This window comes from Garra rufa, chromosome 12 (genome assembly GCF_049309525.1).
Source record: "Garra rufa chromosome 12, GarRuf1.0, whole genome shotgun sequence".
Classification (NCBI taxonomy): Eukaryota; Metazoa; Chordata; class Actinopteri; order Cypriniformes; family Cyprinidae; genus Garra; species Garra rufa.
In genome coordinates this window covers 23,144,489-23,170,126 of record NC_133372.1, presented here as the reverse complement: position 1 = coordinate 23,170,126, position 25,638 = coordinate 23,144,489, and the positions used below count along the sequence as shown (strand labels likewise).

General features: G+C 35.8%; 1 protein-coding gene across 1 annotated transcript; it reads right to left on the bottom strand.

Annotated features, from left to right (window-relative positions):
- Window positions 1–828: 828 nt before the first annotated feature.
- On the bottom strand, window positions 829–25,093 carry sap130a (Sin3A-associated protein a). Its single transcript, XM_073851602.1, has 21 exons — window positions 25,030–25,093; window positions 24,150–24,260; window positions 21,892–22,163; window positions 19,882–20,046; window positions 18,118–18,238; window positions 17,626–17,750; window positions 17,255–17,379; window positions 17,007–17,151; window positions 15,637–15,727; window positions 15,447–15,551; window positions 14,057–14,198; window positions 13,655–13,773; window positions 13,025–13,306; window positions 12,761–12,938; window positions 12,448–12,546; window positions 9,887–10,242; window positions 8,964–9,218; window positions 5,692–5,817; window positions 5,469–5,572; window positions 5,190–5,303; window positions 829–1,895 (listed from the first exon to the last, which is right to left on the bottom strand). The coding sequence occupies exons 2-21, from the start codon at window positions 24,244–24,246 to the stop codon at window positions 1,737–1,739; spliced, it is 3,180 nt and encodes a 1,059-aa protein (XP_073707703.1). The 5' UTR covers window positions 24,247–24,260; window positions 25,030–25,093; the 3' UTR covers window positions 829–1,736.
- Window positions 25,094–25,638: the final 545 nt, after the last annotated feature.

Sequence of the window (25,638 nt, the reverse complement as noted above, 5' to 3'; positions counted from 1 at the left end):
TTGCGAACAATCATCTCAGATCAGGACTCTCAGCTCGAAACACGAATCATTCAGTTCACAGAATAATTCAAAAACCCGCTCTGAAGTTCGGATCTAAATAAAATGATTCACACTATGCGCTTTGATGTCCCCGATCTGAATCAAATGATTCACAGTATGCAAAGTTTTGTTCTAAATCAAATGATTCATGATACATGCTCCAAAGTCCAGATTTGAATCAAATGATTCATGATACGCAAATTTAGAATCTAATCAAATGATTCACAAACCCTCTACGAAGTCCCGATCTAAATCAAATGACCCACAATCCGATTGGAGCTTTTCAAAACAGTGAATCATTTTGCGTAACAATGGTTTAACTGATTCGGATAGTTTTATAACATTAAAAGAAAAAAAGGAGGATTAATTAATTAACAGCGTGAAAAGATATGTGCTTATTGAAATTTTTTTTTTTCCACATTTTTTAGATACATCGTCATTTAATAATTTAGCACTTTTCAAGTACCTGTTCAGGAATACTGCTATTTTAAAAGATTTTCTAGGCCTTAAGTTTCAAAAAGTCAAATTCAAGTACTTCAAACTAAGACTAAGTCATTTCTGAATTATGAAAATGGTACACAATTTTCTAGCATCTTTACAATATTAAAAACATGTATTTAAACAATGTGGAAACTGTTCTAACAATACTGAAAGGAGTTTTATGGAGTACTAGTGAAAGTACTTTTCATTGGTTCCGTTGAAGAAAATAAAAAAGTTTAAAAAAGTTATTTCACTTGCTAAGTCTTGTGAGGTGCATTTAGAACCAAATGTACTTGCTAAACACGATGCTTTGTAAATGTATCCAGTTTTACTGCAATAGCACATAATAGAGTACACAGAGAAAAACAAAAGAACGAATAAAACGAAATGTACAAAATAGCCAAATTATTATTCAAACGCAGAACATATCTGTAAAACAGCACAAAAAAGACTGTAAAAACCACATCACTTCCATTAAGAACAGTTTTCTTACATTGAAACAAACAATCCACACATTCTTATAATATAAATTCACATAATTATACTGATTCTCTCAAGTACACATTTCACAGGTTTGTACTATCATCAGTCACTATAGCGCTTGAATGTTTACAGTGATGAAAAAAACTAGAAGAATTAGAGAGCATCATATCTGGTTAGTACAAGACTATTATATTTTTATTGTGGACTTCATTTCTGACTAATCTGGGAGTGATTAACTTAAAAAAAAAAAAAAAAAAAAATCCCACAGTTTCACCCATGTTGCAAGGCACCAAAACATGGAAATCTAGCAGACTCGTATGAGCATGTGTGCAGTGTGTACTTGGTGTGAATCAAACTAAATACAGAAGTTACATCTAACAAACATGACCTTTCTGATATTTAAAGTCAATTACAGTAAAAGCAACTAGTTGCCTCAACAACTAAAAAAAATTAAGAGACAACAAAATATTTCTTCTAAAATGAAATACTTTGGAGGAAAATCAAAAAGCATTGGTTACCCAGGCTGCCTCATACCCAATGGACAGTCTGACAGTCCACAGTAAGCAGCAGTTCCTATAAAAACAGTTTGATGGTTTATGACCGTCTCTCTCTTTGAGACTGTAAAAGAAAGTAGATGATTGTGCACAGCAACCTGATAAACCATGACAGGTCCAGAAGAGCATTCCTGTGTTCGACTATGCTGAAGGACAAAGATTAGGACCACGGAGTGACATCTATGCCCGCTCCTTGCGCTTTAACTTGGAGCTCTTCTTGGGAGTTCCGTTCTTGTTGAGCAGCTTCAGGACTCTGTCCTTATGGTCCAGTACTTTCATCATGGTGTCGCGAGCTTCAGTCACCTGATCCATCACAAGTTTGCAGCGCTGCATATTGCCCTGGACAGAGTCAGATCAAAAGGTCATGAATGTATATTTAAATATCACAGACTCACCTCATACGACATGTGCTATAAATTCCATGTGTTCTTGGGATATATGATAGGGCTTGCGGGGTTGGTTTGGCAAGAGTCAAACCTAAATTTAAGTTATTATTTAAAGGATAACTGTTGCCAAAATGCAACCTGGGCTGTTTTTTTTTTTTTACTGTAAACGAGACAAACTTATATCTAAAAGCATAATTACGACAAACGAGCCGTTTTTGAGATTGACCGTGATTTAGTTTTGTGGTCAGTGGCCGGTGAATGGGAATACTAGGGGCATACATTTGAGCGCATAAAAATCTATATTTTTACAACACTAAGAAGGCTCGACACACCGTGACACGGTATCGCCTGGGTCTCTACACATGAACTCGAGCATTGAGAACATTGTTTGTGTAAACAGAGTTTACTAAAAAGAAAGGTTTTGAACAACTCACTTACACTGTTTGGCTTTCCGCTCGCAGCCATCTTGCCAGTCAAGAGGTGTCGATCTCCGAATGCGAATGAATGGACTCCATAGGACGAAATATTAGGCTTATATGAGGCTCTTTTTACAACTAGAAGGTTAATATTGTTTTTCACTTGCGACAAAACAATGAATTAGCCGTGCATTAATATGGAAATATGCTTTAGGAACTATCCATCCTCGCATTCGGAGATCGACACTTCTTGACTGGCAAGACGGCCGCGAGCGGAAACTCAAACAGTGAAAGTGAGTTGTTCAAAACCTTTCTTTTTAGTAAACTGTGTGTACATGAACAATGTTCTCAATGCTCGAGTTCATGTGTTGAGACCCAGGCGATACTTCGAGCAAAGTGTCATGGTGTCTTGAGCCTTCTTAGTGTTGTAAAAATAGCGATTTTGATGTGCTCAAATGTATGCCCCTAGAACTCCCGTTCACCGGCCATTGACCACAAAACTAAATCACGGTCAATCTCAAAAACGGCTCGTTTGTCGTAATTATGCTTTTAGATATTAGTTTGTCTCTTTTACAGTAAAAAAAAAAAAAACAGCACAGCTTGCATTTTGGCAACAGTTATCCTTTAAGGGAACTCCAGGTCTTAAGACTTGTATGGCTTAATATAATGTTAATGATGTCTCTTACTGAAATATATAGTAGAAACCGCTTGAAAGATTTCCTTTTTTTTTTTAAATCCTCATTGTTTTATACATATTGTGGACTATGGAGGGGTGCCATTATTTCAATGGCGTGAAATGGCTGTAGTTGGTGAGTTATTGGCGCTACCTGTCGCTATCTTTACCGCAACACAACTCTACAATGACCACAGCTACTGAAAGAGCTCACAGGTGGTGATGGATACACAGTATCTCACAAAAGTGAGTACACCCCTCACATTTTAGCAACAATTTTAGTATATCTTCTCAAGGAACAATACTATAGAAATTAAACTTGAATATATTTTAGAGTAGTCATTGTGCAGTTTGTATAGCAGTATGGAAAAACTCAACATACAGCCATTATTGTAAAAATAGCTGGCAACAAAAGTGAATACACCCTAAGTGATAACAGCAATATGTTGTTTAACCAAGCAAAGTCACATGTCCTGTTCATCATGTTAATGTTTTTTCTGCTTCACAGAATCGTGTATCTTTATTAGAGCAGTTAAAATTTGGTGCTTTGAGTACAATTTTTTCATACTGACCACTGGATGTTCAACATGGCCCCTGATGGCAAAGAACTTGAGAATTTGAAAGGATTTGAAAATTAGAATTGTAGCTCTCCACAAAGATGGCCTAGGCTATAAAAGGTGCAGTAACACCCTGAAACTGAGTTAGACTACAGTGGCCAGGATCACATAGAGGTTTTCCCAAGACGGGTTCGATACAGACAGCCCTCGCAAGGGTCGATCAACGAAGTTGAGCACTCGTTTTGTGTGTCAGGTGCAGAACCTGGCTTCAAAAAACAGATGCATGAGTACTGCCAGCATTGCTTTAGAGGTTACAGAAGTAGAAGTTCAGCTTGTCATACGCCACACACTGCAACAAGTCGGTTTGCACGGGCGTTGTGCCAGAAGGTAGCCTTTTCTGAAGCTGGCACACAAGAAAGTCCGCAAACGGTTTGCTGAAGACAATCTGTCCAAGAGCATTAATTACTGGAACCATGTCCTGTGGTCTGATGAGACTATAAGATAAACTTGTTTGGCTCAGATGGTGTCCAGCATGTTTGGTGATGCCCAGGTGAGGAGTACCAAGAATTGTGTCCTGCCTACAATCAAGCATGGTGTTGGTAGCATCATGGTCTCGGGCTGCTTAAGTGCTGCTGATACTGGGGAGCTGCAGTTCATTGAGGGAAACATGGATTCCATTATGTACTGTACATTCTGAAGCAGAACATGATGCCTTCCTTTCAGAAACTGAGCTGAAAGGCAGTTTTCCAACATGATAATGATCCCAAACACATCACCAAGATGATAGGTGCCTTGCTGAAGAAGCTGAAGGTGATGGAGTGGCCAAGTATGTCTCCAGACCTTAACCCTATTAAGCGCCTGTGGGGCTATTTTGACAATAATGGCTGTATGTTGGAGTTATTTTCAGTGGACGGTAAATCTATACTGCTATATAAGCTGCACATTGACTACTCTAAAATATCTCCAAGTTTCATTTCATATTGTGCCTTGAGAATACATACTAAAATTGTTGCTGAAATGTGAGGGATGTACTCACTTTTGTGAGATGCTGTAAGTATAGGCCATACTATCAATTTTTCTCCACAAGGAGTCTAAACGCCCCTGATATTGAGTGAAGTCCAGGCTTGAGAATCTCATGACAAGCATCGGCATATACATATTTCAATAAGAAACATAATTTGTGTTACATTAAGCCATACAAGTCTTAATACCTGGGGTTTCCTTTAATGAAAAAACAGGTCATTTTCATGAGACTCTATTACAGCGATAGGCGCCGTCAGTCCTGGAGTGCTGATGTCCTGCAAAGTTTAGCTACAAACCCTGAAAAAAAAACTCACCTGCATGTAGCCCTAGTAGTTCTGAAGACCTTGATTGGCTTGTTCAGGTGAGTAAATGAATACATTTTAAGCAATGAACAGAATTAGACAAAAATAAATGCACTGTTTGTTTTATTTATCAAGACCATTATGTTCTGTTGCATTTTGTTTTCAGGTAAAAAAAAATAAAATAAAAAATGAATTCGTAAGAGGAAGTGTACATTTTAGGTGCTATATCATAACCATTTCTCTTTCAAGGTGGGAAGGTAATGTCGTCACACCAACCTGTATGAGCTCATTGATGCGGTGCAAGTCATCGTCAGCTCCAGCTCTTTTCTTTGGGATGAGGCCTTCCTGCAAAGTGGTCAGCCTGCTGTACACGTCATGCTCCAAGTTAGTCTGTAATCAAACAAGAAAGGATTTCATTAAAATGTTACCTATTCATTAAACTGCCTCAATAACAGGCTGTTAGCATAATATATTTTATATATAACACAGTGAAACTCTAATTAAACCACTATAGAGACTTTTGGTGGAAATGACACCATCAGCTGCAGAACCCACCAGCTGCAGCAGCTGTGCGGCACACAGGTGCACTTTCCAGCCCTGAGCTCGACATGCTACTCCTCTCTGATTGGCCATGTCCTGAAGACTTCCTTTCTTCTCTTCTGAGGAGACAGTAGTGAGATGGTTTTGACTATATAATATGACCATATTTAATACTATAATCATATTAAAAAAGAACAAGGATAAAAGAGAAAGCAGACAGTGTTAAAAGGGTGCTTACCTTTGACTCTGATGTCACTGTACCTCTGGAAGTGGTGATAGGCAGCCTTCCACGGGTTACGGTATTGACGCAACAGAGTGAGTGGAGGTCTGGGGCGGACTGGTACGTAACGAACACCGTCCTCATCTACATTAATACAATCAGTGTTACAATTGAGGAAGTGTATACCTATCTGGGGGGTATTACAAATTTACACAGATAACCAATATCAATAAGGAGATTATAAAAAGCACAAAGATAACATACAATATACAAACAATATTTGCTGCAAGTAAGCATTTGGAGGGAAACAATGGGTCCTATTTATGATTTTTGACAGTAGTCCAAATTAAGACATTTATTATTAAAATTAAATATCACATGTTTATGTTGACAGCTTTGTTTAAAAATATATATATTTTCAGTCTTAATCATATGGAAGCATGTTTCCACCAATGAATAAAAAATAAAAAATTTAATTGCAACTTTTTACCGGTATCTCACAATTCTCACAATATAAACTCACAAATTTGACTTTTTTCTCAGCATTGCAAGTTTATATCAGACAATTCTGTGAAAAAAAGCCAAATTTGCAAGGAAAAAAAAAAGACTGATATGTTCTCAGAATTGCGAGATTATATCACACAAATCTGATTTAAGAATTTCCAATTGCGTGTTATGAAGTCAGAATTGTGTGATATAAATTCACAATTGTGAGTTATAAAGTTAGAATTGCATGATATAAACTTGCAAATCTGATTTTTTTTTTCAATTGTGATATAAACGTGCAATTTTAAAATAATAAAGCCAAATCTGTGAGTTTGCCAGGAAAAAGAGACTGTTATGTTCTCAGAATTGCGAGATTATATGACTTTAGAACTTCCAATTTCGTGTTATGAAGTCAGAATTGCGCAATATAAACTTGCGAATATGACTTTTTTCTTAGAATTGTGATATTGCAAGTTTATATCACAAAAGTTTATATCAGCGCAATTCTGTCTCCTTTTCCCTCGCAAACTGTACTATTGCAGGTTTGCGAGGGAAAAAGAGACTGGTATGTTCTCAGAATTGACATACCAGTCTCTTTTTCGCAATTGGGAGTTAAATCAGAATTGTGAGATTGCATGTTATGAAGTCAGAATTGTGCAATATAAATTTGCAAACCTGACCTTTTTCTTTGAATTGTGATATAAACTTTCAATTCTGAGAAATAAAGTCAGAAATGCATTAAATAAACTTACAATTGCCATTTATAAAGTCAGAAATAAAATAGCTATTTTGAGAAATTAAATCAGAATGTTTATTTTATTTCAGAAATAGTTTATATCTCAAAATTGTGACTTTTTCCTTATAATTGCAAGTTTATATCACACAATTCAATTCTGTTGTTGCCAGTACCACCCTTAAAAAGCAAACAGGCATGGTTAAATAAAGCATGTCTTAGTGGGAATTGTTTATAGCTGTTATGCACTGCTAAACTAAAAAACACAATTTGTTGAGCAAACTTAAAATAATTTGTTACCTTGCTGCCTTTAATTGTTAAGTTCAGTTAGCTCAAATAAGTTTAGTCAACTTGAAATGTTAAGTTGTACTAAGAGACAACTTAGATATTTGAGCTGACTTAAAAAATTTGGTTTGTTAAACTTAAAAGCTGTGTATGTTACCCGGATGCCTTAAAATTTTAAGTTGAATCAACTCAAATATCTAAGTTGTCACTTAGTACAACTCAACATTTTAACTTTTCTGAGTTGACTGAACTTAAATTTAAAAGGCAGCCAGGTAACAAATTATTTTAAATTGATTCATAACACGCAATTGGGAGTTATTACGTCAGAATGGTGAGATATAATCTTGCAATTCTGAGAACAGGTCTCTTTTTCCCCTCAAAACTGAAATATATAAATATAAATATATCATAAATCAATAAATAAATATATTTATGATTCAAAATCCTTTACTGTCAGTTGCAATTAATCACGATTACTTACACTGGTTTGATTAATTACTTTTTTTTTAAAGATCAACTGTCTGTTTCATTGGTAACACTTTACAACAGTGTTGTTTTCGTCAACGATGACGAAGACGAAATCATTTCGTTGACGCCACTTTTTTTCATGACGATAACGAGACGATGACGAGATAAAAATGGCTCGTTGATGACTAAAACATGACGAGACGTGTGTGAGTTTTCGTTGACGAGACGAGAATAGACAAATTTTAGTAGGTGGTCCGTCAGACGTTTAAAATGCATGACATTTCTGCTTATTGTGCATGCCAATTAAAACCGAAAAAGTATCTGCCGCTATGGCAAGCCGTTTCAGCATTAAATACTCTTTGCCATACTAGTATGTGTATTTCAAATATATGTCTTATGTCTAAAACCATTCCTTCATTATTGTAATTATTGGTGAAAATAGTCGATCCGGAAGCTCACATTGTGTTGAACTATAGATCTGCTATTTTCACAACTTATAAGTGACACTACCAAACAGCAAAATACTTACTGACCTACATTAATTTGTTAAAAGACTTTTTCCCCTTTTTTTGACTAAAACTAGACTAAAACCTTTTTGACCTTTCATCGACTAAAATTGGACTAAAACTATCACATTTAGAAGTGACTAAAATTTGACTAAAACTAATAAGCATTTTAGTCCAAAAGACTAAGACTAAATCTAAGATGGTTGTCAAAAACAACACTGCTTTACAATAAGGTTCATTAGTTAACATTAACTAACAATAAACAATACTTCTACAGAATTTAATAATATTAAATGCATTGTTGTATCAGTTAGTCATGTTACCACCCGGCTAACGTATCCACGTTTATTATTGTTTTGTGAAGTGTTTACAGTTTAGCAGCTAAACTTTGGTTGTGGGCACGATTCACTTGCATTGTATACGGAAAGACCAATCACTTATAGAGTCATGACAAATGACTCTACTATTAAATGTATATTCTGAGAAAATCACAATGTTTTCTGACCTTAGATGCATTTAAACATTTTGTAGGGGTTTCCAACACAATATTTGGACACTTTAAAATACCATATGAACTGCTCTTTAATAAATACTGTAATTAATGTTAACAGATGATACCTTATTGTAAAGTGTTACCATTTAATTTATCAGAAAGAATTAAATGTTTAGTTGAATCTTACATAATCAGCAATTCTGATGTTTCTGACATTGACCACAACTAGTTTTGTGGCTTTTGTTGCATGGTGCAGACTGCATCTATCAATTAATTCAATTTATTTTTCCAAAAGCTATATATCCATTGATAATCTCACCAACATATTCCCTAGGTGGAGACTCGTGTCTTTCATGTCTGTTTCCTGGTGTTCGGCTGCTAGCTCTCTCTTCATCTGTGCTATTGGTCTCCACCATCTCTGTCTCCTCAGTGGAGATCACATGCTGCTGTTTGCGGGGTTTCTTTCTTGGAGAGGCTCCAGGTAGGAGGTCTCCAGGTTGAGAAGATATGGCCAGGTTGGAGGCCTGAGAGGAGAGGGATGAAGCTGGACCCGCTGAAGAAGGAGCTAAGGGCACTGGAAAAAAGAGAACTCATAAATATACAGAATACCCAAACTCCAGCCTTATCTTATCATTTAACATGTTCAAAGATATTGTAAAACAGCAGATGTGATAACACATTGCTTGAACTGGATATAGAATTAACCTTATTCTGATAAATGACTGACAGCCTAGATAGCTAAATAAACTGCTGAGCTGAATAGGCTTGTTGTTGCCAGTACCACCCTTAAAAAAAACAGGCATGGTTAAATAAAGCATGTCTTAGGGGCAATTGTTTATAGCTGTTATGCACTGCTAAACTAAAAAACACAATTTGTTCAGTAAACTTAAAATAATTTGTTACCTTGCTGCCTTAAATTGTTAAGTTCAGTCAGCTCAAATAAGTTTAGTCAACTTGAAATGTTAAGTTGTACTAAGAGACAACTTAGATATTTGAGCTGACTTAACAAAAAAACTTAAAAGCTGTGTATGTTACTCGGATACCTTAACATTTTAAGTTAAATCAACTCAAATATCTAAGTTGTCACTTAGTACAACTCAACATTTTAATTTTTCTGAATTGACTGAACTTAAAATTAAAAGGCAGCCAGGGAACAAATTATTTTAAGTTGATTCAACAAATCGTTTTTTAAGTGTGATAGTATGGGAATATGTGGACTCCTGTTTTGACAAGCACACCCACCTGCTTGTGAAGTGTCCATTGGCTCTGTTTCTTGTTTCACTTTAACCTCTGGAAGGGTGGAGCTCAGGGCAGCAGTGCTGGTGGCCGCTGGCTGGGTGGGAGAAGCCACTGCATTGGCCATTGAGGCAGGCACAGGGGGAGTGACAGCCATGGCTGCCGGCAGGGCTGATAGAACGGCAGTGGGCTGAGATGGTGGTGTTGGAGCTGGTGGAGCCAGAAGGGTGGGAATGGCCTGCGAATGATGCTGGGCAGGAGTGGGCAGCGTCTGCTGTTCACCTCCATGACTCGGAAGAGCCTCCACAGCTGCCATGACTGGAGGCGCCATAGCAACATGAACATCAGATTTGGGCTTCACTCTAATTACAGAAAGAGCAGAACCACGTTACACATTCATAAATATGTTACACATTCTGCATGTATAAAACTAGTTTTAGGCAATCAGATCACATGCATGCAAACAGGGTTCCCACATTTGGTTTTTCCAGCAGGAATTTCAAAAGTCATTTAATAGTGATCACACCCAATTTCTTGTAATTTCAAGCAGGGGGAATACTGCAGAACTGAACATAACTTGGAAGAAATGTTCATGGCTGTTCCATATCCTTGGATTCTTTTCTTCTGTATTGTGACACACATCCAAGCTTAACCGATTAATGAAAAAGAAAAAAAAATGTAGGGTGGGAACCTCTTACATTTTTGAGGGGTTTAAGCAGACTAAACATTTGGGAACATCCTGTATATAGGGCCCTATGAAATCAGTTTTATTTTTCCAAATTCATTTTTTTTTTCCGCTGTATTTTTTTCAGAATTCCATTTTTTTTCTACACTCTTTTAATTGTTTAATTAAAAGAAAATTAATATAAAAAGCATGTCTAATTAATTGACTTCATGAAACTTAAACAATTTAACAGTTTTACAAGTTTAACAAAGAAGTATTTTTTTATGGCGTTTTAATTTTTTTCCAAATTCAGTTTTTCCATTTTAATTTTTCTGGATTCCATTTTTTTTTCTACACTCTGTTTTAATGGTTAAATTAGAAACATTAAACAAAAAGCACATCTAATTAACTGAAATCAGGAAACATACACAATTTAACAGTACTTTATTAAAAGTAAAAAAAAAATGTATGCCCTGTTTATTAATAAGTTACATTTAATTTTATTTTTTTCCAAATTATTTTTTTCTCCATTTTTATTTTTCTGGATTACATTTTATTCAGTGTAAATTCTTCAAAAAAGCATGTCTAATTAATTGAAATCATGACATTTAAACAATTTAACAGGAATTCATCAAAAGTTTAACAAAAATTTTATTTTTAAGTCCCTATTAAATAAGTTTTATTTTTTTCTTAAATTAATTTTTTTTGTAATTTTTCTGGATTGCATTTTATTCCATTTAACTACACTCTGTTTTAATGGTTAAATTAAAAACATTAATAAAAAAGCATGTTTAATTGAAATCATGAAACTTAAATAATTTAACAGCAATCTATTAAAAGTTTAATAAAAATTACATTTTTAAGGGCCTATGGAACACGTTTTATTTTTTTCTTAAATTCGGTTTTATTTTTTACCAAATTTCCATTAATTTTCTGTATTCCATTTTAATTGTTTCATTAATATAATTTAATAATCAAAAGCTTCTCAAATTAACTTATTTTATTAAAAAAATAAATTATTTCTTTCTTTACTTTTCTTTTAGAATTTTTTTTTTTTTTTTAATTTCTGGTTAATATTCCTTAGAGAATTAATCATTCAAATAATAAATGTTTTAATCATTGTATAATTAGTAGCACTACTATCATTACATTAAATAATATATTTCTGTCATAGTTTCATTAAGTTAAACCAAACTTTTATTTTGACGGATTGATGTAAAGACCTGTTGGTATATTATATGACAGTAGTTTTTCTCAAGAGAAACTGTAAAATACTTATGAAGGGACTCTCAGTACAGTTCTAGAGATTATGTTTATGTGTTCATGTACTAATATTTAGAGGAAGCAGAGGCTGAAACGAAACCATTTGTTAAACAAAACGGTGCGTCAGTGCCATTCATTCACCTAGAGATGCAGAAAATGCAGGATTCATATTTAAATAGTATTTTTGAGGCTTAATATTCAAAGACACTAGTCCATATCGCATTTAGATTTAAATGTACTGACCTACTTTTGATTTATTCATCCAAAATTTATAAAATTCCGTGACATCCCACATTTTACAGTAAATCTAATTTTTAAGACTGGATTCCGCAATTCTGTCACTCTTCTGTAACTTTACTGGGAAAAAATGGATTACAAATTATGAGGTCAAAAAAAAACTTTAAAAACATACATGGATTAATCATTAACAATATGATCTATAACATGCATTTGGAAAATAAAAAGGATGCATTTTTATTCTATGCCATTTTTAAGATTTGTATTCACTTCTTCAGCATTCTCAGGCTTTGAAAACCCACTTATTTTCAAATTATCTAGGACTGTGGGAACCCTGTGTTAGGAACATTGCCTTTTGTCCTATTTTTATTAGGATAACAAAGGATTTTCAGACAGGGCTTACCCCGGTGGGCGAGAGGATCCCGAGAGCCTTATCCCACTATCCACTCGGCCAGCATTATGCTCACTTGGCTGCGCTGGGATCAGACTTTTACGCACTGCCCTAGAAATACACCCCAAAAGAGGTCTTACACTACTTTATCAACATCGTATGTGCTTTTAAAGATGCAAGCACACTGTTCTCAGTTACGTCTCAGAAAATTAATGAATGAAATTGTTCATATATGATGAACAGTTCGGCTCCTCAGTAGTTACAATACTCTAAATACACATGTTATGAAACTATAGTGAAGGCTGTGGAATGAAAACTGACTTACCCCTCGTTTACAGGTTTTTTGCGAAGGATGCTAGGACGGGGGGAGGAGACAAGTGTGGGTGCACCTGTAGCCGCCCCCTGGGGGTGTGTCTGCACCATCGTAGTGACGGGCTGCGTGCCACTAAAAGTGCTCCCGATTGGATTAGCGACAAAAGCTGGACTTTCAGCCAAAACGACACCTGTTTAACAAAACAGATTTCATAAGGCACAATAAGTATTTTCCTATCAAAGTTTCTTAATATCTCTGAAAGGAATGTGAACTTACCTGGTGGTTTTGCTTCTGATTGTGGTTGTTGTGTGGCGACCGGAGCCTGCTGTACGCTCTGGGTGCTGATTGGTGCAGTGGCATGCAGCCCCTGAACTCCTATTGGTGCAGGTTGAATACCCTGAGCGGTCATAGATGCTGGCTGGATGTTCTGAGTGCTGATCTGGGCAGATTGCAGGCCGATGCGATCCACTGCCATCAGCATGGGGTTCAAGTGCACAGTGGTGGCCACACCAACACCAGCCTGAGCAGGAAGAGCTGAGCTCTGAGCTGGAGCCGTGACTGAGGAATAAAGCACAGAGTCTGGGTTGGAGGCCTAAGAAACATTTAAGGTGTTTGGTTCAATTAAAATGAACTCTGGTGCGATTGCTCTATTAGTGCGGTTCATTTGAGTTTGAGTGAACGCTGCCATCCGAAACCTGGTGTGCACCAACCCGACTAATTAGGTTGTGAACGTATCACTGTGCCTTTATGTACGCTGTCAAAAATACCAGTGTGAACGTTAAGTGAACCAGGACCGAATGTATAATTTTTCTTTTTGGTCCGGATCAAATGGACCAAATGAACCAAACTACAAGTGTGAACACATTCTTAGATATTAGCACAGAGGTTCTGGTGTCTTGTGTTTACCTGGGTAAGGGCGGATGGTGGAAACCGAGCTGGTGATGGGGGTGTAGGTGTGGGTCAGAGGATATGGGGATGAGGGATATGTGGGTAAGAAGTACTGAAACTGCACTGGCACTGACGGCCTGCAGAAGAACACAAACTGTTAACGTGACACAAGATTCAATTCCATGTTAATTCACTGCTTATTTATTAGTTGACTTAATTCAGGGATGTCCGATCCTGCTTCTGGAGATCCAATGTCCTGTGGAATTTTGTTGTAATCGTGAAGACTTTCAATCACCTTGGAGCATTTAAACAGGGTTGGTGCTAAACAGTGGTCCTTCAGAAGCAGGACACCATGGACTTCATTCACAATTAACTGCCAGAGCTTAACCATCATTAAGAAGAGTTTTAGAGTAGTTTCACCTGTTATCGCTGCGAGCCTCCATGGTGACAGGGTTTGGAGAAGAGCGATGACCTGAGATGGGAATCAGGTTGGTTCTTTCCCCTGGGTACTCTGGCTGGATGCGTGGGGAAGTGTGGGCAATTGGTTGAGGAACCACTTTAGCTGGGGAGGCCAGAAACATCAAGCAAGAATGAGTCAGTTGTAATCTACCTAAAATTCTAATCCTAGAATGAATGAATGAATGAATCCATCTAAAATATCAATCCATCCATCAAACAAACTATCAACTCATCAACTATGCATTTTAAAGGAATACTCCTGAATTAAAATATCCTGAAAATTTACTCACTCACATTCAAGATGTTCATGTTTTTCTATCTTCAGTCGAAAAGAAATTAAGGTTTTTGAGGAAAACATTCCAGGATCAATGGGGATCGATGGTTTGCAGGCTCTACACAATTCCGAGGTATAAGGGTCTTATTTACTAATACGTTTTTTTACTAAAATGTATATACTTTTTAACCACAAATGCTCATCTTGCACTAGCTCTGTGATGTGTGTCTATGACTTTACACATTTTGTAATCAAGTTGGAAAGGTCATCCATGGTTAGTTCTTCATCTGTTCAAAAGGGTAGGGTAGGGCAAAAAATCTCATTTTCAAAAATCGTCCAACATTTTTGTTTTACCCTTTTTTGTAAAGGGAGTTTGCTTTTCTTTGCATGTTCGCTTTGTAAACACTGGGTCGGTACTTCTGCCTACGTTATGCGTGACCTTTCCAAAGTGAGTATGTAAAGCATGAAGTCAAGGATGCAGAGCTAGTGCAAGATGAGCATTTGTGGTTAAAATGTATATAATTTTTTTTTTTTAGATAACTAAATAAGGCTCTCATTCCTCAGCTGGGATCATGTAGAGCCCTTTGAAGCTGCATTGAAACTGCAATTTGGACCTTTAATCTGTTGATCCCCACTGAAGTCCACTATATGAAGAAAAATCCCAGAATGTTTTCCTCAAAAACCTTAATTTCATTTCGAATGAAAAAAAAGACATGAACATCTTGGATGACATGTGGGTGAGTAAATTACCAGGAAATTTAAATTTATTTAAAAAATTCATTCTGGAGTGAACCAATTCTTTAAATCTCCATCCTGTTTGCTGCCTCACTACAATGATTGACTAGGTCTGCCCCCTAACAGTTGAATTGAAACGTGTGAAAACCAAATTTTGACTGATTTGCAAAAAAAATTAGATTTTTGTCATGCTGCTCACATCTAGTGTAGACATGGTGCTACACAACATTCTTTCTCACCCCTAAAATCTTTTTCCTGATTTAATTAAGAATCTTTAAAGAAAGAGTAGCAATGCATTTATAATCTAGAATGCTAAAGACGTAGTGAATGGGTTGAGCTTACCGACAGGGATGGCAGAGGTGGTCACAGCTGTAGCATGGGAAGAGTGAGAGGCCATTGTCATGGTGACAATAGTGCTACTGGTCATTTGGGTATGTGGTGAAGAGCCTATTTTGGAGTACACAGTTTATTTTAAGTTATGAACTGTAATCAAACAGTTTGTCTCTGAATAACCTTTGGTGAAAAAAGTAACCTGTAGTGGTGGCTGAAGTAGCAGTGTTGGTAGCTAAGATAGGAGCTACAGTGGCAGCGGCAACAGGTGTCACAGTGTTGAAAATCGGCTTCTGCAGACAAAACAAACCACTCTAAGTTAATAAATGAATAAAAGAAAGTTTGTACCTTCCAATGCAAAAGCATTAAATAGTCTGAAAAATTCAATCTGGATATGCAGAACTAACTGATTCTACTAATATGTTAAGATATAGGAGATTCAAAACTAGGGTCCAGGGCCTCCAAGTGGCCACAGGAGGGTTCATGCAACATTTTAAAGACTTTTTTTTTCTTTTTTACAAAATGAATCTTTTAGGTATCAGAAGGTTAACATGTTAATATATTAATTAGAAACAATTTAAATAATAATTTTTAATACATGTAGCAAATTTATTATTATTACAATTTCATTCTTACTTTGAAATCATGATCAATCATGTTTTTTCCTACTGTTTTATTATAAAGATTTAGATATCAAACACTACTCTAATAATATTTAATTTTGAACAAAAATAAAAAGATTTAATTTTATGAACAACATGCTGCCTTATATCTTTTCTAATACAGTATAAAAATATCTATATGCACTAACAGTCAAAAGTTTTTGAACACTCACAATTTTATTTTATTTTTTTAATCTCTTCTGCTCATCAAGCCTGCAGTTATTTGGTCCAAAGTCCAGCAAAAATAAAAATTGAAATATTTTTACTATTTAAAATACATTTGAAAATGTAATTTATTCCTGTGATTTCAACGCTGAATTTTTAGCATCATTACTTCAGTCACATGATCCTTCAGAAATCATTCTATTATTCTGATTTGCTGCTCAAAAAAACATTTTTTTTATTATTATGATGATGTTGAAAACAGCTGAGTAGACCTCAGCATTTATCCAAAATAGAAATCTTTTGTAACATTATAGATACCTTTTTCATCACTTTTGATAAATTTAAAGCATCCCTGCTAAATAAAAATAAATATTAATTTCCTTTAAGTTTTTAATTTAGTGTATGTTACAAAAGCTTTTTATTTCAGATAAATGCTTTTGGATCTTTCTAATAAAAAAATATATTTTTTAAATATTGATAATAATAATAATTCAAATAATAACAAATATTTCTTAAACAGCAAATCAGCATATTAGAAGGATTTCTGAAAGATCATGTGACACTGAAGACTGGAGTAATGATGCTGAAAATGTAGCTTTGATCACAGGAATAAATTACATTTTAAAATATATTCAAATAGAAAGCAATTATTAAAAAAAAAAGTTACAATATTTCACAATATTTCTGCTATTGCTGTATTTGGGATCAAATAAAAGCAGGCTCATAGGCTCATAGTAGAACAGACCTGTGTGACAGTATGAGGTGGCTGGGCCTTCTGGGCTCCAATAGCTGGGTGGGAGGGAAGGGTGATGCGCGTGGCAGTGTCCCGGGGAGTAGGGGGACGCTGGATGTTGATAGTGGTTGGTGGAGGGTGAATAGTTACTGGTCGCCTAAAAACACAAATTCAAACTCATTAGAATAAAACCAAACCATATTTTGACAGTATATGATATTATAAGTTAAAAAAGCAAAGAAGTGAATACAATAATTTACCCATGAACCATCTCTGCAGAATGTGTGACAGGGGTGTTGATGACTGGGGACTGGGTTCGAGCAGCTGGGATGGGAGCCACCATAGTGGGCAGAACAGCCGTTGATGTGGTCACCAATGGTCGAGACTGTGAATACAAACACGGAGAGTAAATATAAAAATCTTAGAAGAACTTTTTTTAAAATCTTATCCAATATATCATGAACAACTGGAGATGTCATAAGGGCCTTTGAATACTGTTGTGGACAATGGGTGGCCCTGGAGTCAAAAAGGTCAGTGCTCTAAACATGACATTTACTTTAAGTGCTGTTTAGAGCCGAGCAGACTGTTGTGTCTAGATGTATGTGATCAGTAAGTTGTGAAGCCTCTGCACCTGAATAGGCTGATGTATAATGTGCTGCACAGCTGCAGGTTGGCTAGGGCCTGTGTTTCCTCCTCCGGCTGGTCTGAGAACAGTAGGGCCTTTAGAACTAGACATGACAGCTGCAGCAGCTGCGCCTGAACACCAAACACAAGCACAAATATTACACTATTACAGTAGTTTAAAGTTCATGTCAAACAAACACAAACACACCAGAAAATTCACCTTCATCACATAAAGGTGACCTGTGTCATTTATAGCATCAAACAAGTGGAATCTATTTTTGCATTTAGCTTGAAGCTCTTGTGACATTACTATCCAGTTCAGCATTGCAATGTGAATTAACAACTAATGCCATTGATGGAAAAAAACACTGAGACATTTCTTAAATATCTTCTTTTGTGTTTTGTAAGTCATACAGGTTTGGAACGACATAAAGAGTGGTGATTTTGGATGAACAATCATGTCAATAATGTCAGTTGTGCATCAACAAAAATTGCTGACCTCTGGGCAGATGGGAGGTGAAAGTGTGGGGAGGAGCAGGAGATCCGATCTGTAGTGCAGGTGCACTGCCCCTGAAGATCTGCACGTTAGTGGCCATTAGTTGATGCAGGTTGCTCTGTCCCTGGAGAAACATTATTCAAATGCAAAATGCTTGTTACAATAAGGACACTTTGTGTAATCTAAAGAAACCTGTCCAGAAATACACTACCAGTCAAAAGTTTTTGACAGTAAGATTTGTAATGTTTTTTTAAAGAAGTCTCTTCTGCTCACCAAGCATGGATTTATTATTTTATTCAAAATACAGCAAAAACAGTAACTTTTTGAAATATTTATTTAATTTATATATAAATATTTAAATATTATTTATTCCTGTGATCAAAGCTACATTTTCAGCATCATTACTCCAGTCTTTAGTGTCACATGATCCTTCAGAAATCATTCTAATATGCTGATTTGCTGTTCAAGAAACGTTTTTTAATATTATTAATTATCCATATTCAAAACAGTTGAGTACATTTTTGGAGTTAAGGTCAGTAAAATGTTTGGCGAAAGTAATTATACAGATGAAAATTGCTTGAGCAAAGTGATGATAAAGATGTTTATAATGTTACAAAAGATTTCCATTTCAGATAAATGCTGTTCTTCTGAACCTTTTATTCATCAAAGAACCATGAAAACATTGTCTACTTAGCTACTCAGCTCAACAAAACAATAAAAATACATGTTTTCTGAACAGAAAATCAGAATATTAGAATGACTTCTGAAGGATTATGTGACTGGAGTAATGATGCTAAAAATTCAGCTTTGAAATCACTGAAATAAATTACATTTTAAAATATATTCAAAGAGAAAAGAGTGATTCTAAATAGTACAAATATTTTCAATATTGTACTATTTTTGCTGTACTTTGGATCAAATAAATGCAGGCTTGGTGAGCAGAAGAGACTTCTTTAAAGGGATAGTTCACCCAAAAATGAAAATTTGATGTTTATCTGCTTATCCCCAGGGAATCCAAAATGTAGGTGACTTTGTTTCTTCAGTAGAACACAAACAAATATTAACTGCAACCGTTGCAGTCTGTCAGTCATATATTGGTAGTCAATGGGCTCCACGGCTTTGGGAGTCAAAAAAACATACACAGACAAAACCGAATTAAATCCTGCGGCTCGTGATGATACACTGAGGTCTTAACACACAAAACAATCGGTCTGTGCAAGAAACTGAACAGTATTTATATCATTTTTTACCTCCGATACACCGCAATGTCCAACTGTCCTGAGCACTTTCACAACAGCCGGCTCGTGACAGAGAGCAAGCAACTATAACTTTAATCGGTTGCAAAAATCAGGATAAGCACAAGTAATTACCATTTTAAGTAACCGTTGTATACACAACGAGTGACAATGCCAGAGCACGTTGGCGCATCAGGCGCCAGCTACTGTGAACACGCTCAGTTGGACATTGTGGTGTATCAGAGGTAAAAAAATGATATAAATACTGTTCAGTTTCTTGCATAAACTGATTGTTTGGTGTCTTAAGACCTTAATGTACCGTCAAGAGCCACAGGGTTTAATTTGGTTTTGTCTGTGTATGTTTTTTTGACTCTCAAAGCCGTGGAGCCCATTGACTGCCATTATATGACTGACAGACTGCAACGGTTTGAGTTAAAAATCTTTGTTTGTGTCCTACGCAAGAAACAGTAGAACACCTACATCCAAAACTTTTGACTGCTAGCGTAGTTCATAGTTATGATAGTCCCCATACCTGCTGACCGCTGATGGTTGCCACTGGTATAGAGGCTGGAGCAATGCTGCTCTCAAGGGGAACGGTGATATGTCCAGACACTTTGGCTGGAACAGGAATATGCCCTTGGCTAAGAGCTGGAGCAGGTGCTATAAGACGACTGGGCATAGTTGGCTTCAGGGCAGCCTGGAGAATTAACAAAAAAATATTATTTGTGGGTTATAAGTGGCCTAAAAGTTACGGTAACCCATATGGTTGGGATTGATCATTTCAAATGTCTGATTCCATCTTCTTACTAGATAATCTTACTAGCACACAATGTTATATCACCCGGCCTGGTTAGGGCATATCATACCCATAAGCAAGGTACTAGTGTTAATTTCGTCACCTATTTTTAATTTAGTCTTAGTCTTAGTCTTGTGCCAAATGTCCTTGTTAGTTTTAGTCATATTTAGTCATTCAAATATCTTTTTTTGTTAGTCAAGTTTTAGTCGACTAAAAGTCTCGTCATTTTAGTCTAGTTTTAGTCAAAAGAAAACTCAAGGTATCTTAGTCAAGTTTTAGTCGACTAAAAGTCTTTTAATTTTAGTCTAGTTTTAGTCAAAAAAGAACTCAATATATTTTAGTCTAGGTTTAGTCAAAAAATTGTAACGTTAGTCTTTTTTTTAAATAACACATTATTACTGAGATTATTACTGATACACATTTCAGTAAAAAAAGTGTTTCACATATCTCAAACATTGGTTAAATGTCATAATTACCTGACAAAATACACTTGTTGAATGATTTTTGTTGAATGCAAATGTTAAACGTGATTTAGGAGACACATTCCCAAATGATTAACCCTTTCAGTGGTGAGTTTAAAATATTCTAGCGGACCCCTAAGAGTGAGTTTTTTTTAAGCGACCGTTATTTTAGAACGTTCGTCCTTATTGTTTCCATGGCGACGCATCAAGCTTGTCACGTGACACAACACAGACACAATAACACTGTATGACAGATAGATCGCTTTTATTTCGTTTTTCCTTTTTTATCCAGAATACTCACACACTTGCTTACCATGCCATGAACTATCTAATATTCCGATTCACAAATATGTGTGAATTAGTATGTTTCGTCATTTAAAACCCTATATAAATGATCTGGATCGTAATCTGTAACGTGAGATGGGCGCGGCCATGTTTGTTCGCGCTGCTGTTCAGACTCAGAGAGTCCTGTCAGCCATATTTACAGCACATATACATTCATCCGTTTCTCCCGAAATACATGCAAGTAGGTGGCTGGTGAACTAGAAGAGGAATAGAGTGAACTTTTTAGTTACTTAGCCTATGTGTATGTGATATGAATAAACACATCGGCAAATTATATTTGAATAGATTGTTATTTGCTGCTTCCATAGACCTATGTGTGTATTTTACAAACTCTAAATGTCTCCTTTTACTAGTACTTATGTGTATTTAAATGTCTGAAACCTAAAATAAGCGTTATGTGGTTAAAAACACTGCATAGTTGTGATTATATGACAAGCGCAGAGCTCGTCCGTCTCTGGCTCAGCGCCAGCCAGCGCGCCGAAGCGCAGTTTGAATATTTTAAAGCCGTAACAGCTGATGAAAAAGCAGAGACGATTGTAGATGAAAATGAAGAGAGATTTTATCTTAGTTTTTATTTTATGCAAAACATTTTCGTCTCGTCTTTTTTCGTCAACAATAATGCATGTTAATTTAGTCTTAGTCAGCGTTTTTGGACAGTGGTGCAGTCTTGTCATCGTCTCGTCTTAGTCATGAAAAAAAAGGTCGTTGACGAACATATTTCGTCTCGTCTCGTCTGACGAAATTAACACTACAAGGTACTCTACCCTTTAATCCAAGTTGTTTTAACAGTTTTTTTTTAAGTTGGAATCTATTCAAAACACTTGAAAGTAGTTCTCAATGAATACAACTGTTGATACGCACCTCTATTCCTTTACACAAACACATGAATCACTAATATTTTAACAAAATCACAGAAGCTAAGAGAGTGAAATTAAGTTACCTTCACTGAGCCCTCGCCGACGCTGGACTGCTGGCCTTGTAGTAGCTGTACTGATGGAGCAGCCACAGTTACTGGAGGGCTGGGCTGGATAGGCACATGCTGGGGCAGAGCAGGAGGTTGGCCTAGAGCTTGGACCTGTGGGTAAGGCCTGACCACCACCGTCTCCTGCTTATCATCACGGAACGATGCAATTCCACCCGCACTGCCACTACTGCTGCCAGGTGGAGGATCTTGAGAGTGATCCACTTCACGGCTGCTGTCCTCACTGCCTGCTGCAAAACATTATTTATCACATTTTGTCAGTTTTCAATATGTCATGCCCATATGTGGGGTGCCAGAAAGTACTGGTACTTCAGTAACAAGATGATATCAAAATTAAACTCAGGGTTAACAATAATACAACATGGCGACACTGCTTTAAATTTTAAATTGCCTCAAAAAACCAACCAAAAAAAAAAACATAAATTTACATCAGGGACAAAACAAAAGCATATTATCAGATTTTTTACTAAAGATTACAAAGACAAACCATTTTTTTCTGTGGATTACTTAGCTCAGAATAATTGTTCACCACAAGAGGACTTTAAATTATTTTCAATGTTTGAAAAAAAAAAACTAGTTTAGGGTTTTATGACCCTTAAGATGTGTATACACAGTAGGTCTGTGAGTGCAAACAGTCAGGGAAAAAAAATTGCATCAAAAGGATAAAAAAAAAAATATATAATAATAATAATAAAGCAAGAACCCTTTTGTTCTTGGAAAGTTGCTCCACACAAACTTAATCTTTACATCTGCACTCAGTTTGGGATGCTTTTAAAAACATATTTGTGACCCTGGACCACAAAACCAGTCATACACATCTGAAATAAGCATCATCTGAAAGCTAAAATAATTTCAGGTTTGTTAGGATAAGACAATATTTGGCCGAGATACAACTTTTGAAAATCTGCAATCTGAGGGTGCAAAAAAATCTAAATATTGAGAAAATTGCCATTGAAATTGTCCAAATTAAGTTTTTAGCAATGCACATTACTGATAAAAAATTAAGTTTTGATATATTTACGGCAGGAAATTTACAAAATATCTTAACAGAACATGATCTTTAATTAATATCCTAATGATTTTTGGCATAAATGAAAAATCTATAATTTTGACCCATACAGTGTATTTTTGGCTATTGCTACAAATATACCCACGCTACTTAAGATTGGTTTCGTGGTCCAGAGTCACATTTTGGTATGCAATTTGCGCCAACTTATCAACGAGAGAAAAGCTTTAAGTGCTCCCTGCAGTTTTCAGTGAAAAAAAAAAAAAAAAAAAAAACGTTTAATGGTAATGTTATTATTGCAATTTTTCAGTTGCAATATAAAATACAATTATTACTTTACTTATACTGTGAAATACTACAATATACAATGAAGTGTTTAATAAATAGTAAAATAGTAAAAACCATACTTCTAATGTTTTTTATTTAGTATTCTTTATATTTTTTAGAAATAATAATAATGTATTATTTTATAGCGATATTGATAGAGTTTTCACAATGTGCCAACAATCGGCGGCACTGAATGTAAACAATGTCAATAAACCGAACGAAACTTGCATATTTTGCTATTATTGCTGCTGAAAATGGTCAATTATTGTCATGTTTTGGGCTGTACTAATCGGTCGGACCAGAAAAAAACATTGGGAGAACCATAAACTGACAAAAGTTATCAAAAAAAATCAAGGAGAAGAGTCTGAGGAACAAAAGGCGTTTGAGGTTGGCCAAACTGAACCAGGATTTCCAGGGCAAGAATCTTGACAACATTCGTGTTTGTTCTTATCATTTCCTGTCAGGTAGGTGAAATATTAGGCTAATATCTTAATTATTCTGCTTTACCATCTATTAACTTTAGTTTGTCAAAATTGTGTGCCCTTTCCTGCTTACTAAGTCCTTCTCTATATGATTTAGCAGCTTCCACACATTTTTTCCATGGTTTAGACAGCATAAATTAGCAGAACAACGTATTCAGTAGTACATTAACCATGCACTCCATGCTGTTGTTTACATAGAGTATAGCCGATATGGCCACGCATCTCTATATAATGTCAAATAATTTATTTTACTGCATTTTTAACCGATTTGTTAACTTTCTTGTAACAAGGGGGTTTGGTTTGGTCAACAGCATCAGTTAATTTTCTACTGGAACTTTGATTTCAATAGTGACAACCCTATTCGTAGCTAAATGGTCTAGACTGGTGTATCACACTCCTACCTGATTGTGTGCCCATAATGCTGCTGTCAGTAGACATCTGCCCTGGTCCAGCTCCAGGAGGAGGCAGTGCAGCCCTGGGAAACTGCTGAGAACTCATCGTGGGTCTATTATCTGTCAGAAAAGACCAATTACAGTTAAAAGATTTAACATCTTGTAATAAAGTGAAAGGACAAATATCACAATTCAAAAAGAACTTGAGAGCAGTGTTAGCTTTACAGCACAAGTGTGAAATCCTGCTTTTGGCCACTGTGCAGCAGAGTTTATCTACAACTACACTCTTATCTGTACTTTTCAAGCAACCCCAAAGATTTAGAATAGATGATCATGGTGAGTCAAACTAGGGCTGAATGTAAAATGCAGGAGGGGGGCATTCGGGTTTGAGACCCCAGCTCAGTTCAATATGGCACATGTATGATACTTGATGTTTCGACACGGACAACAGCCAATTATTTGTAAACAAAGAACACGATCGAATTCAACCAACAGCAAACTACGATCGCTGCACTACACAGACCACACATTCGCTGTCTTTGGCAAAGTATATTCACAAATATATCAAGTAATCTTATTAAGGCGCGATAAACACTGGCTGATGGCAATACCTGTCACTTTTGGTGCATTCGTGTTTACTTCATGAGACGGAATATGTTGCACGAGTAAATCATACAAACAATCAACAAGCCATGATAACAGTAGATATTACAGATAGATCAAAACAGAGGCGTTATTGCTGGTTGACAAAAGCTAATGTGAATCTGTTTATAAAGTGCAGGATACATACAGGAAGTATGAAGGTTCTTGCATGACAACAATATGGAAATGTACTACAAACACAAACAAGACCTTTGACAAAAAAGATAACAAACGTTGTAAATACTACCGTCTCTCTCTCTCTATCTCTCTCTCTCTCTGAAGCTATTCCCACTCCATAGTGTGAACACTGCATCAACCAAAAAGCACGAAATGGCGGACCGGCGCAACAAATTCAAAATAAAAGCCCCATATTTTTTTTTTTTCTCTCTGATGTTTAATTTTTAATTTTTTTATTTTTTGTACACTACCAGTCAAAAGTTTTTTAACAGTGAGAATTGTATTGTTTTTTTAAGTAAGTCTCTTCTGTTCACCAAGCCTGCATTTATTTGATTCACAGTACAGCAAAAACATTTGAATTTGAATTGAATTAATTTCTATTTGAATATATTTTAAAACGTAATTTGGATTTCTGAAGGAGTATGTGACTGGAATAATGATGCTAAAAACTCAGCTTTGAAATCACAGGAATAAATTACATTTTTTTAAATATATTCCAATAGAAAACAGTTATTTTTTTAAATAGTAAAATATTTCACATTTTTACAGTTTTTGTACTTTAGATCAAATAAATGCAGACTTGTTGAGGCGAAGAGACTTCTTTAAAAAAAATGTGTGTGTAGCATTGAGGCCTCTTACATATTAAGATGCATTTAACACAATTTCATGACAAAATAAT

Coding starts and splice junctions, on each gene's coding strand:
- sap130a (XM_073851602.1), bottom strand. CDS start 24,246: ATGAGTTCTCAGCAGTTTCCCAGGGCTGCACTGCCTCCTCCTGGAGCT. Junction 17,152..17,254: donor TCTGCAGAGATGGTTCATGG/GTAAATTATTGT, acceptor TTGTGTTTTTAG/GCGACCAGTAACTATTCACC. Junction 1,896..5,189: donor GCATCAATGAGCTCATACAG/GTTGGTGTGACG, acceptor GACTCTGTCCAG/GGCAATATGCAGCGCTGCAA.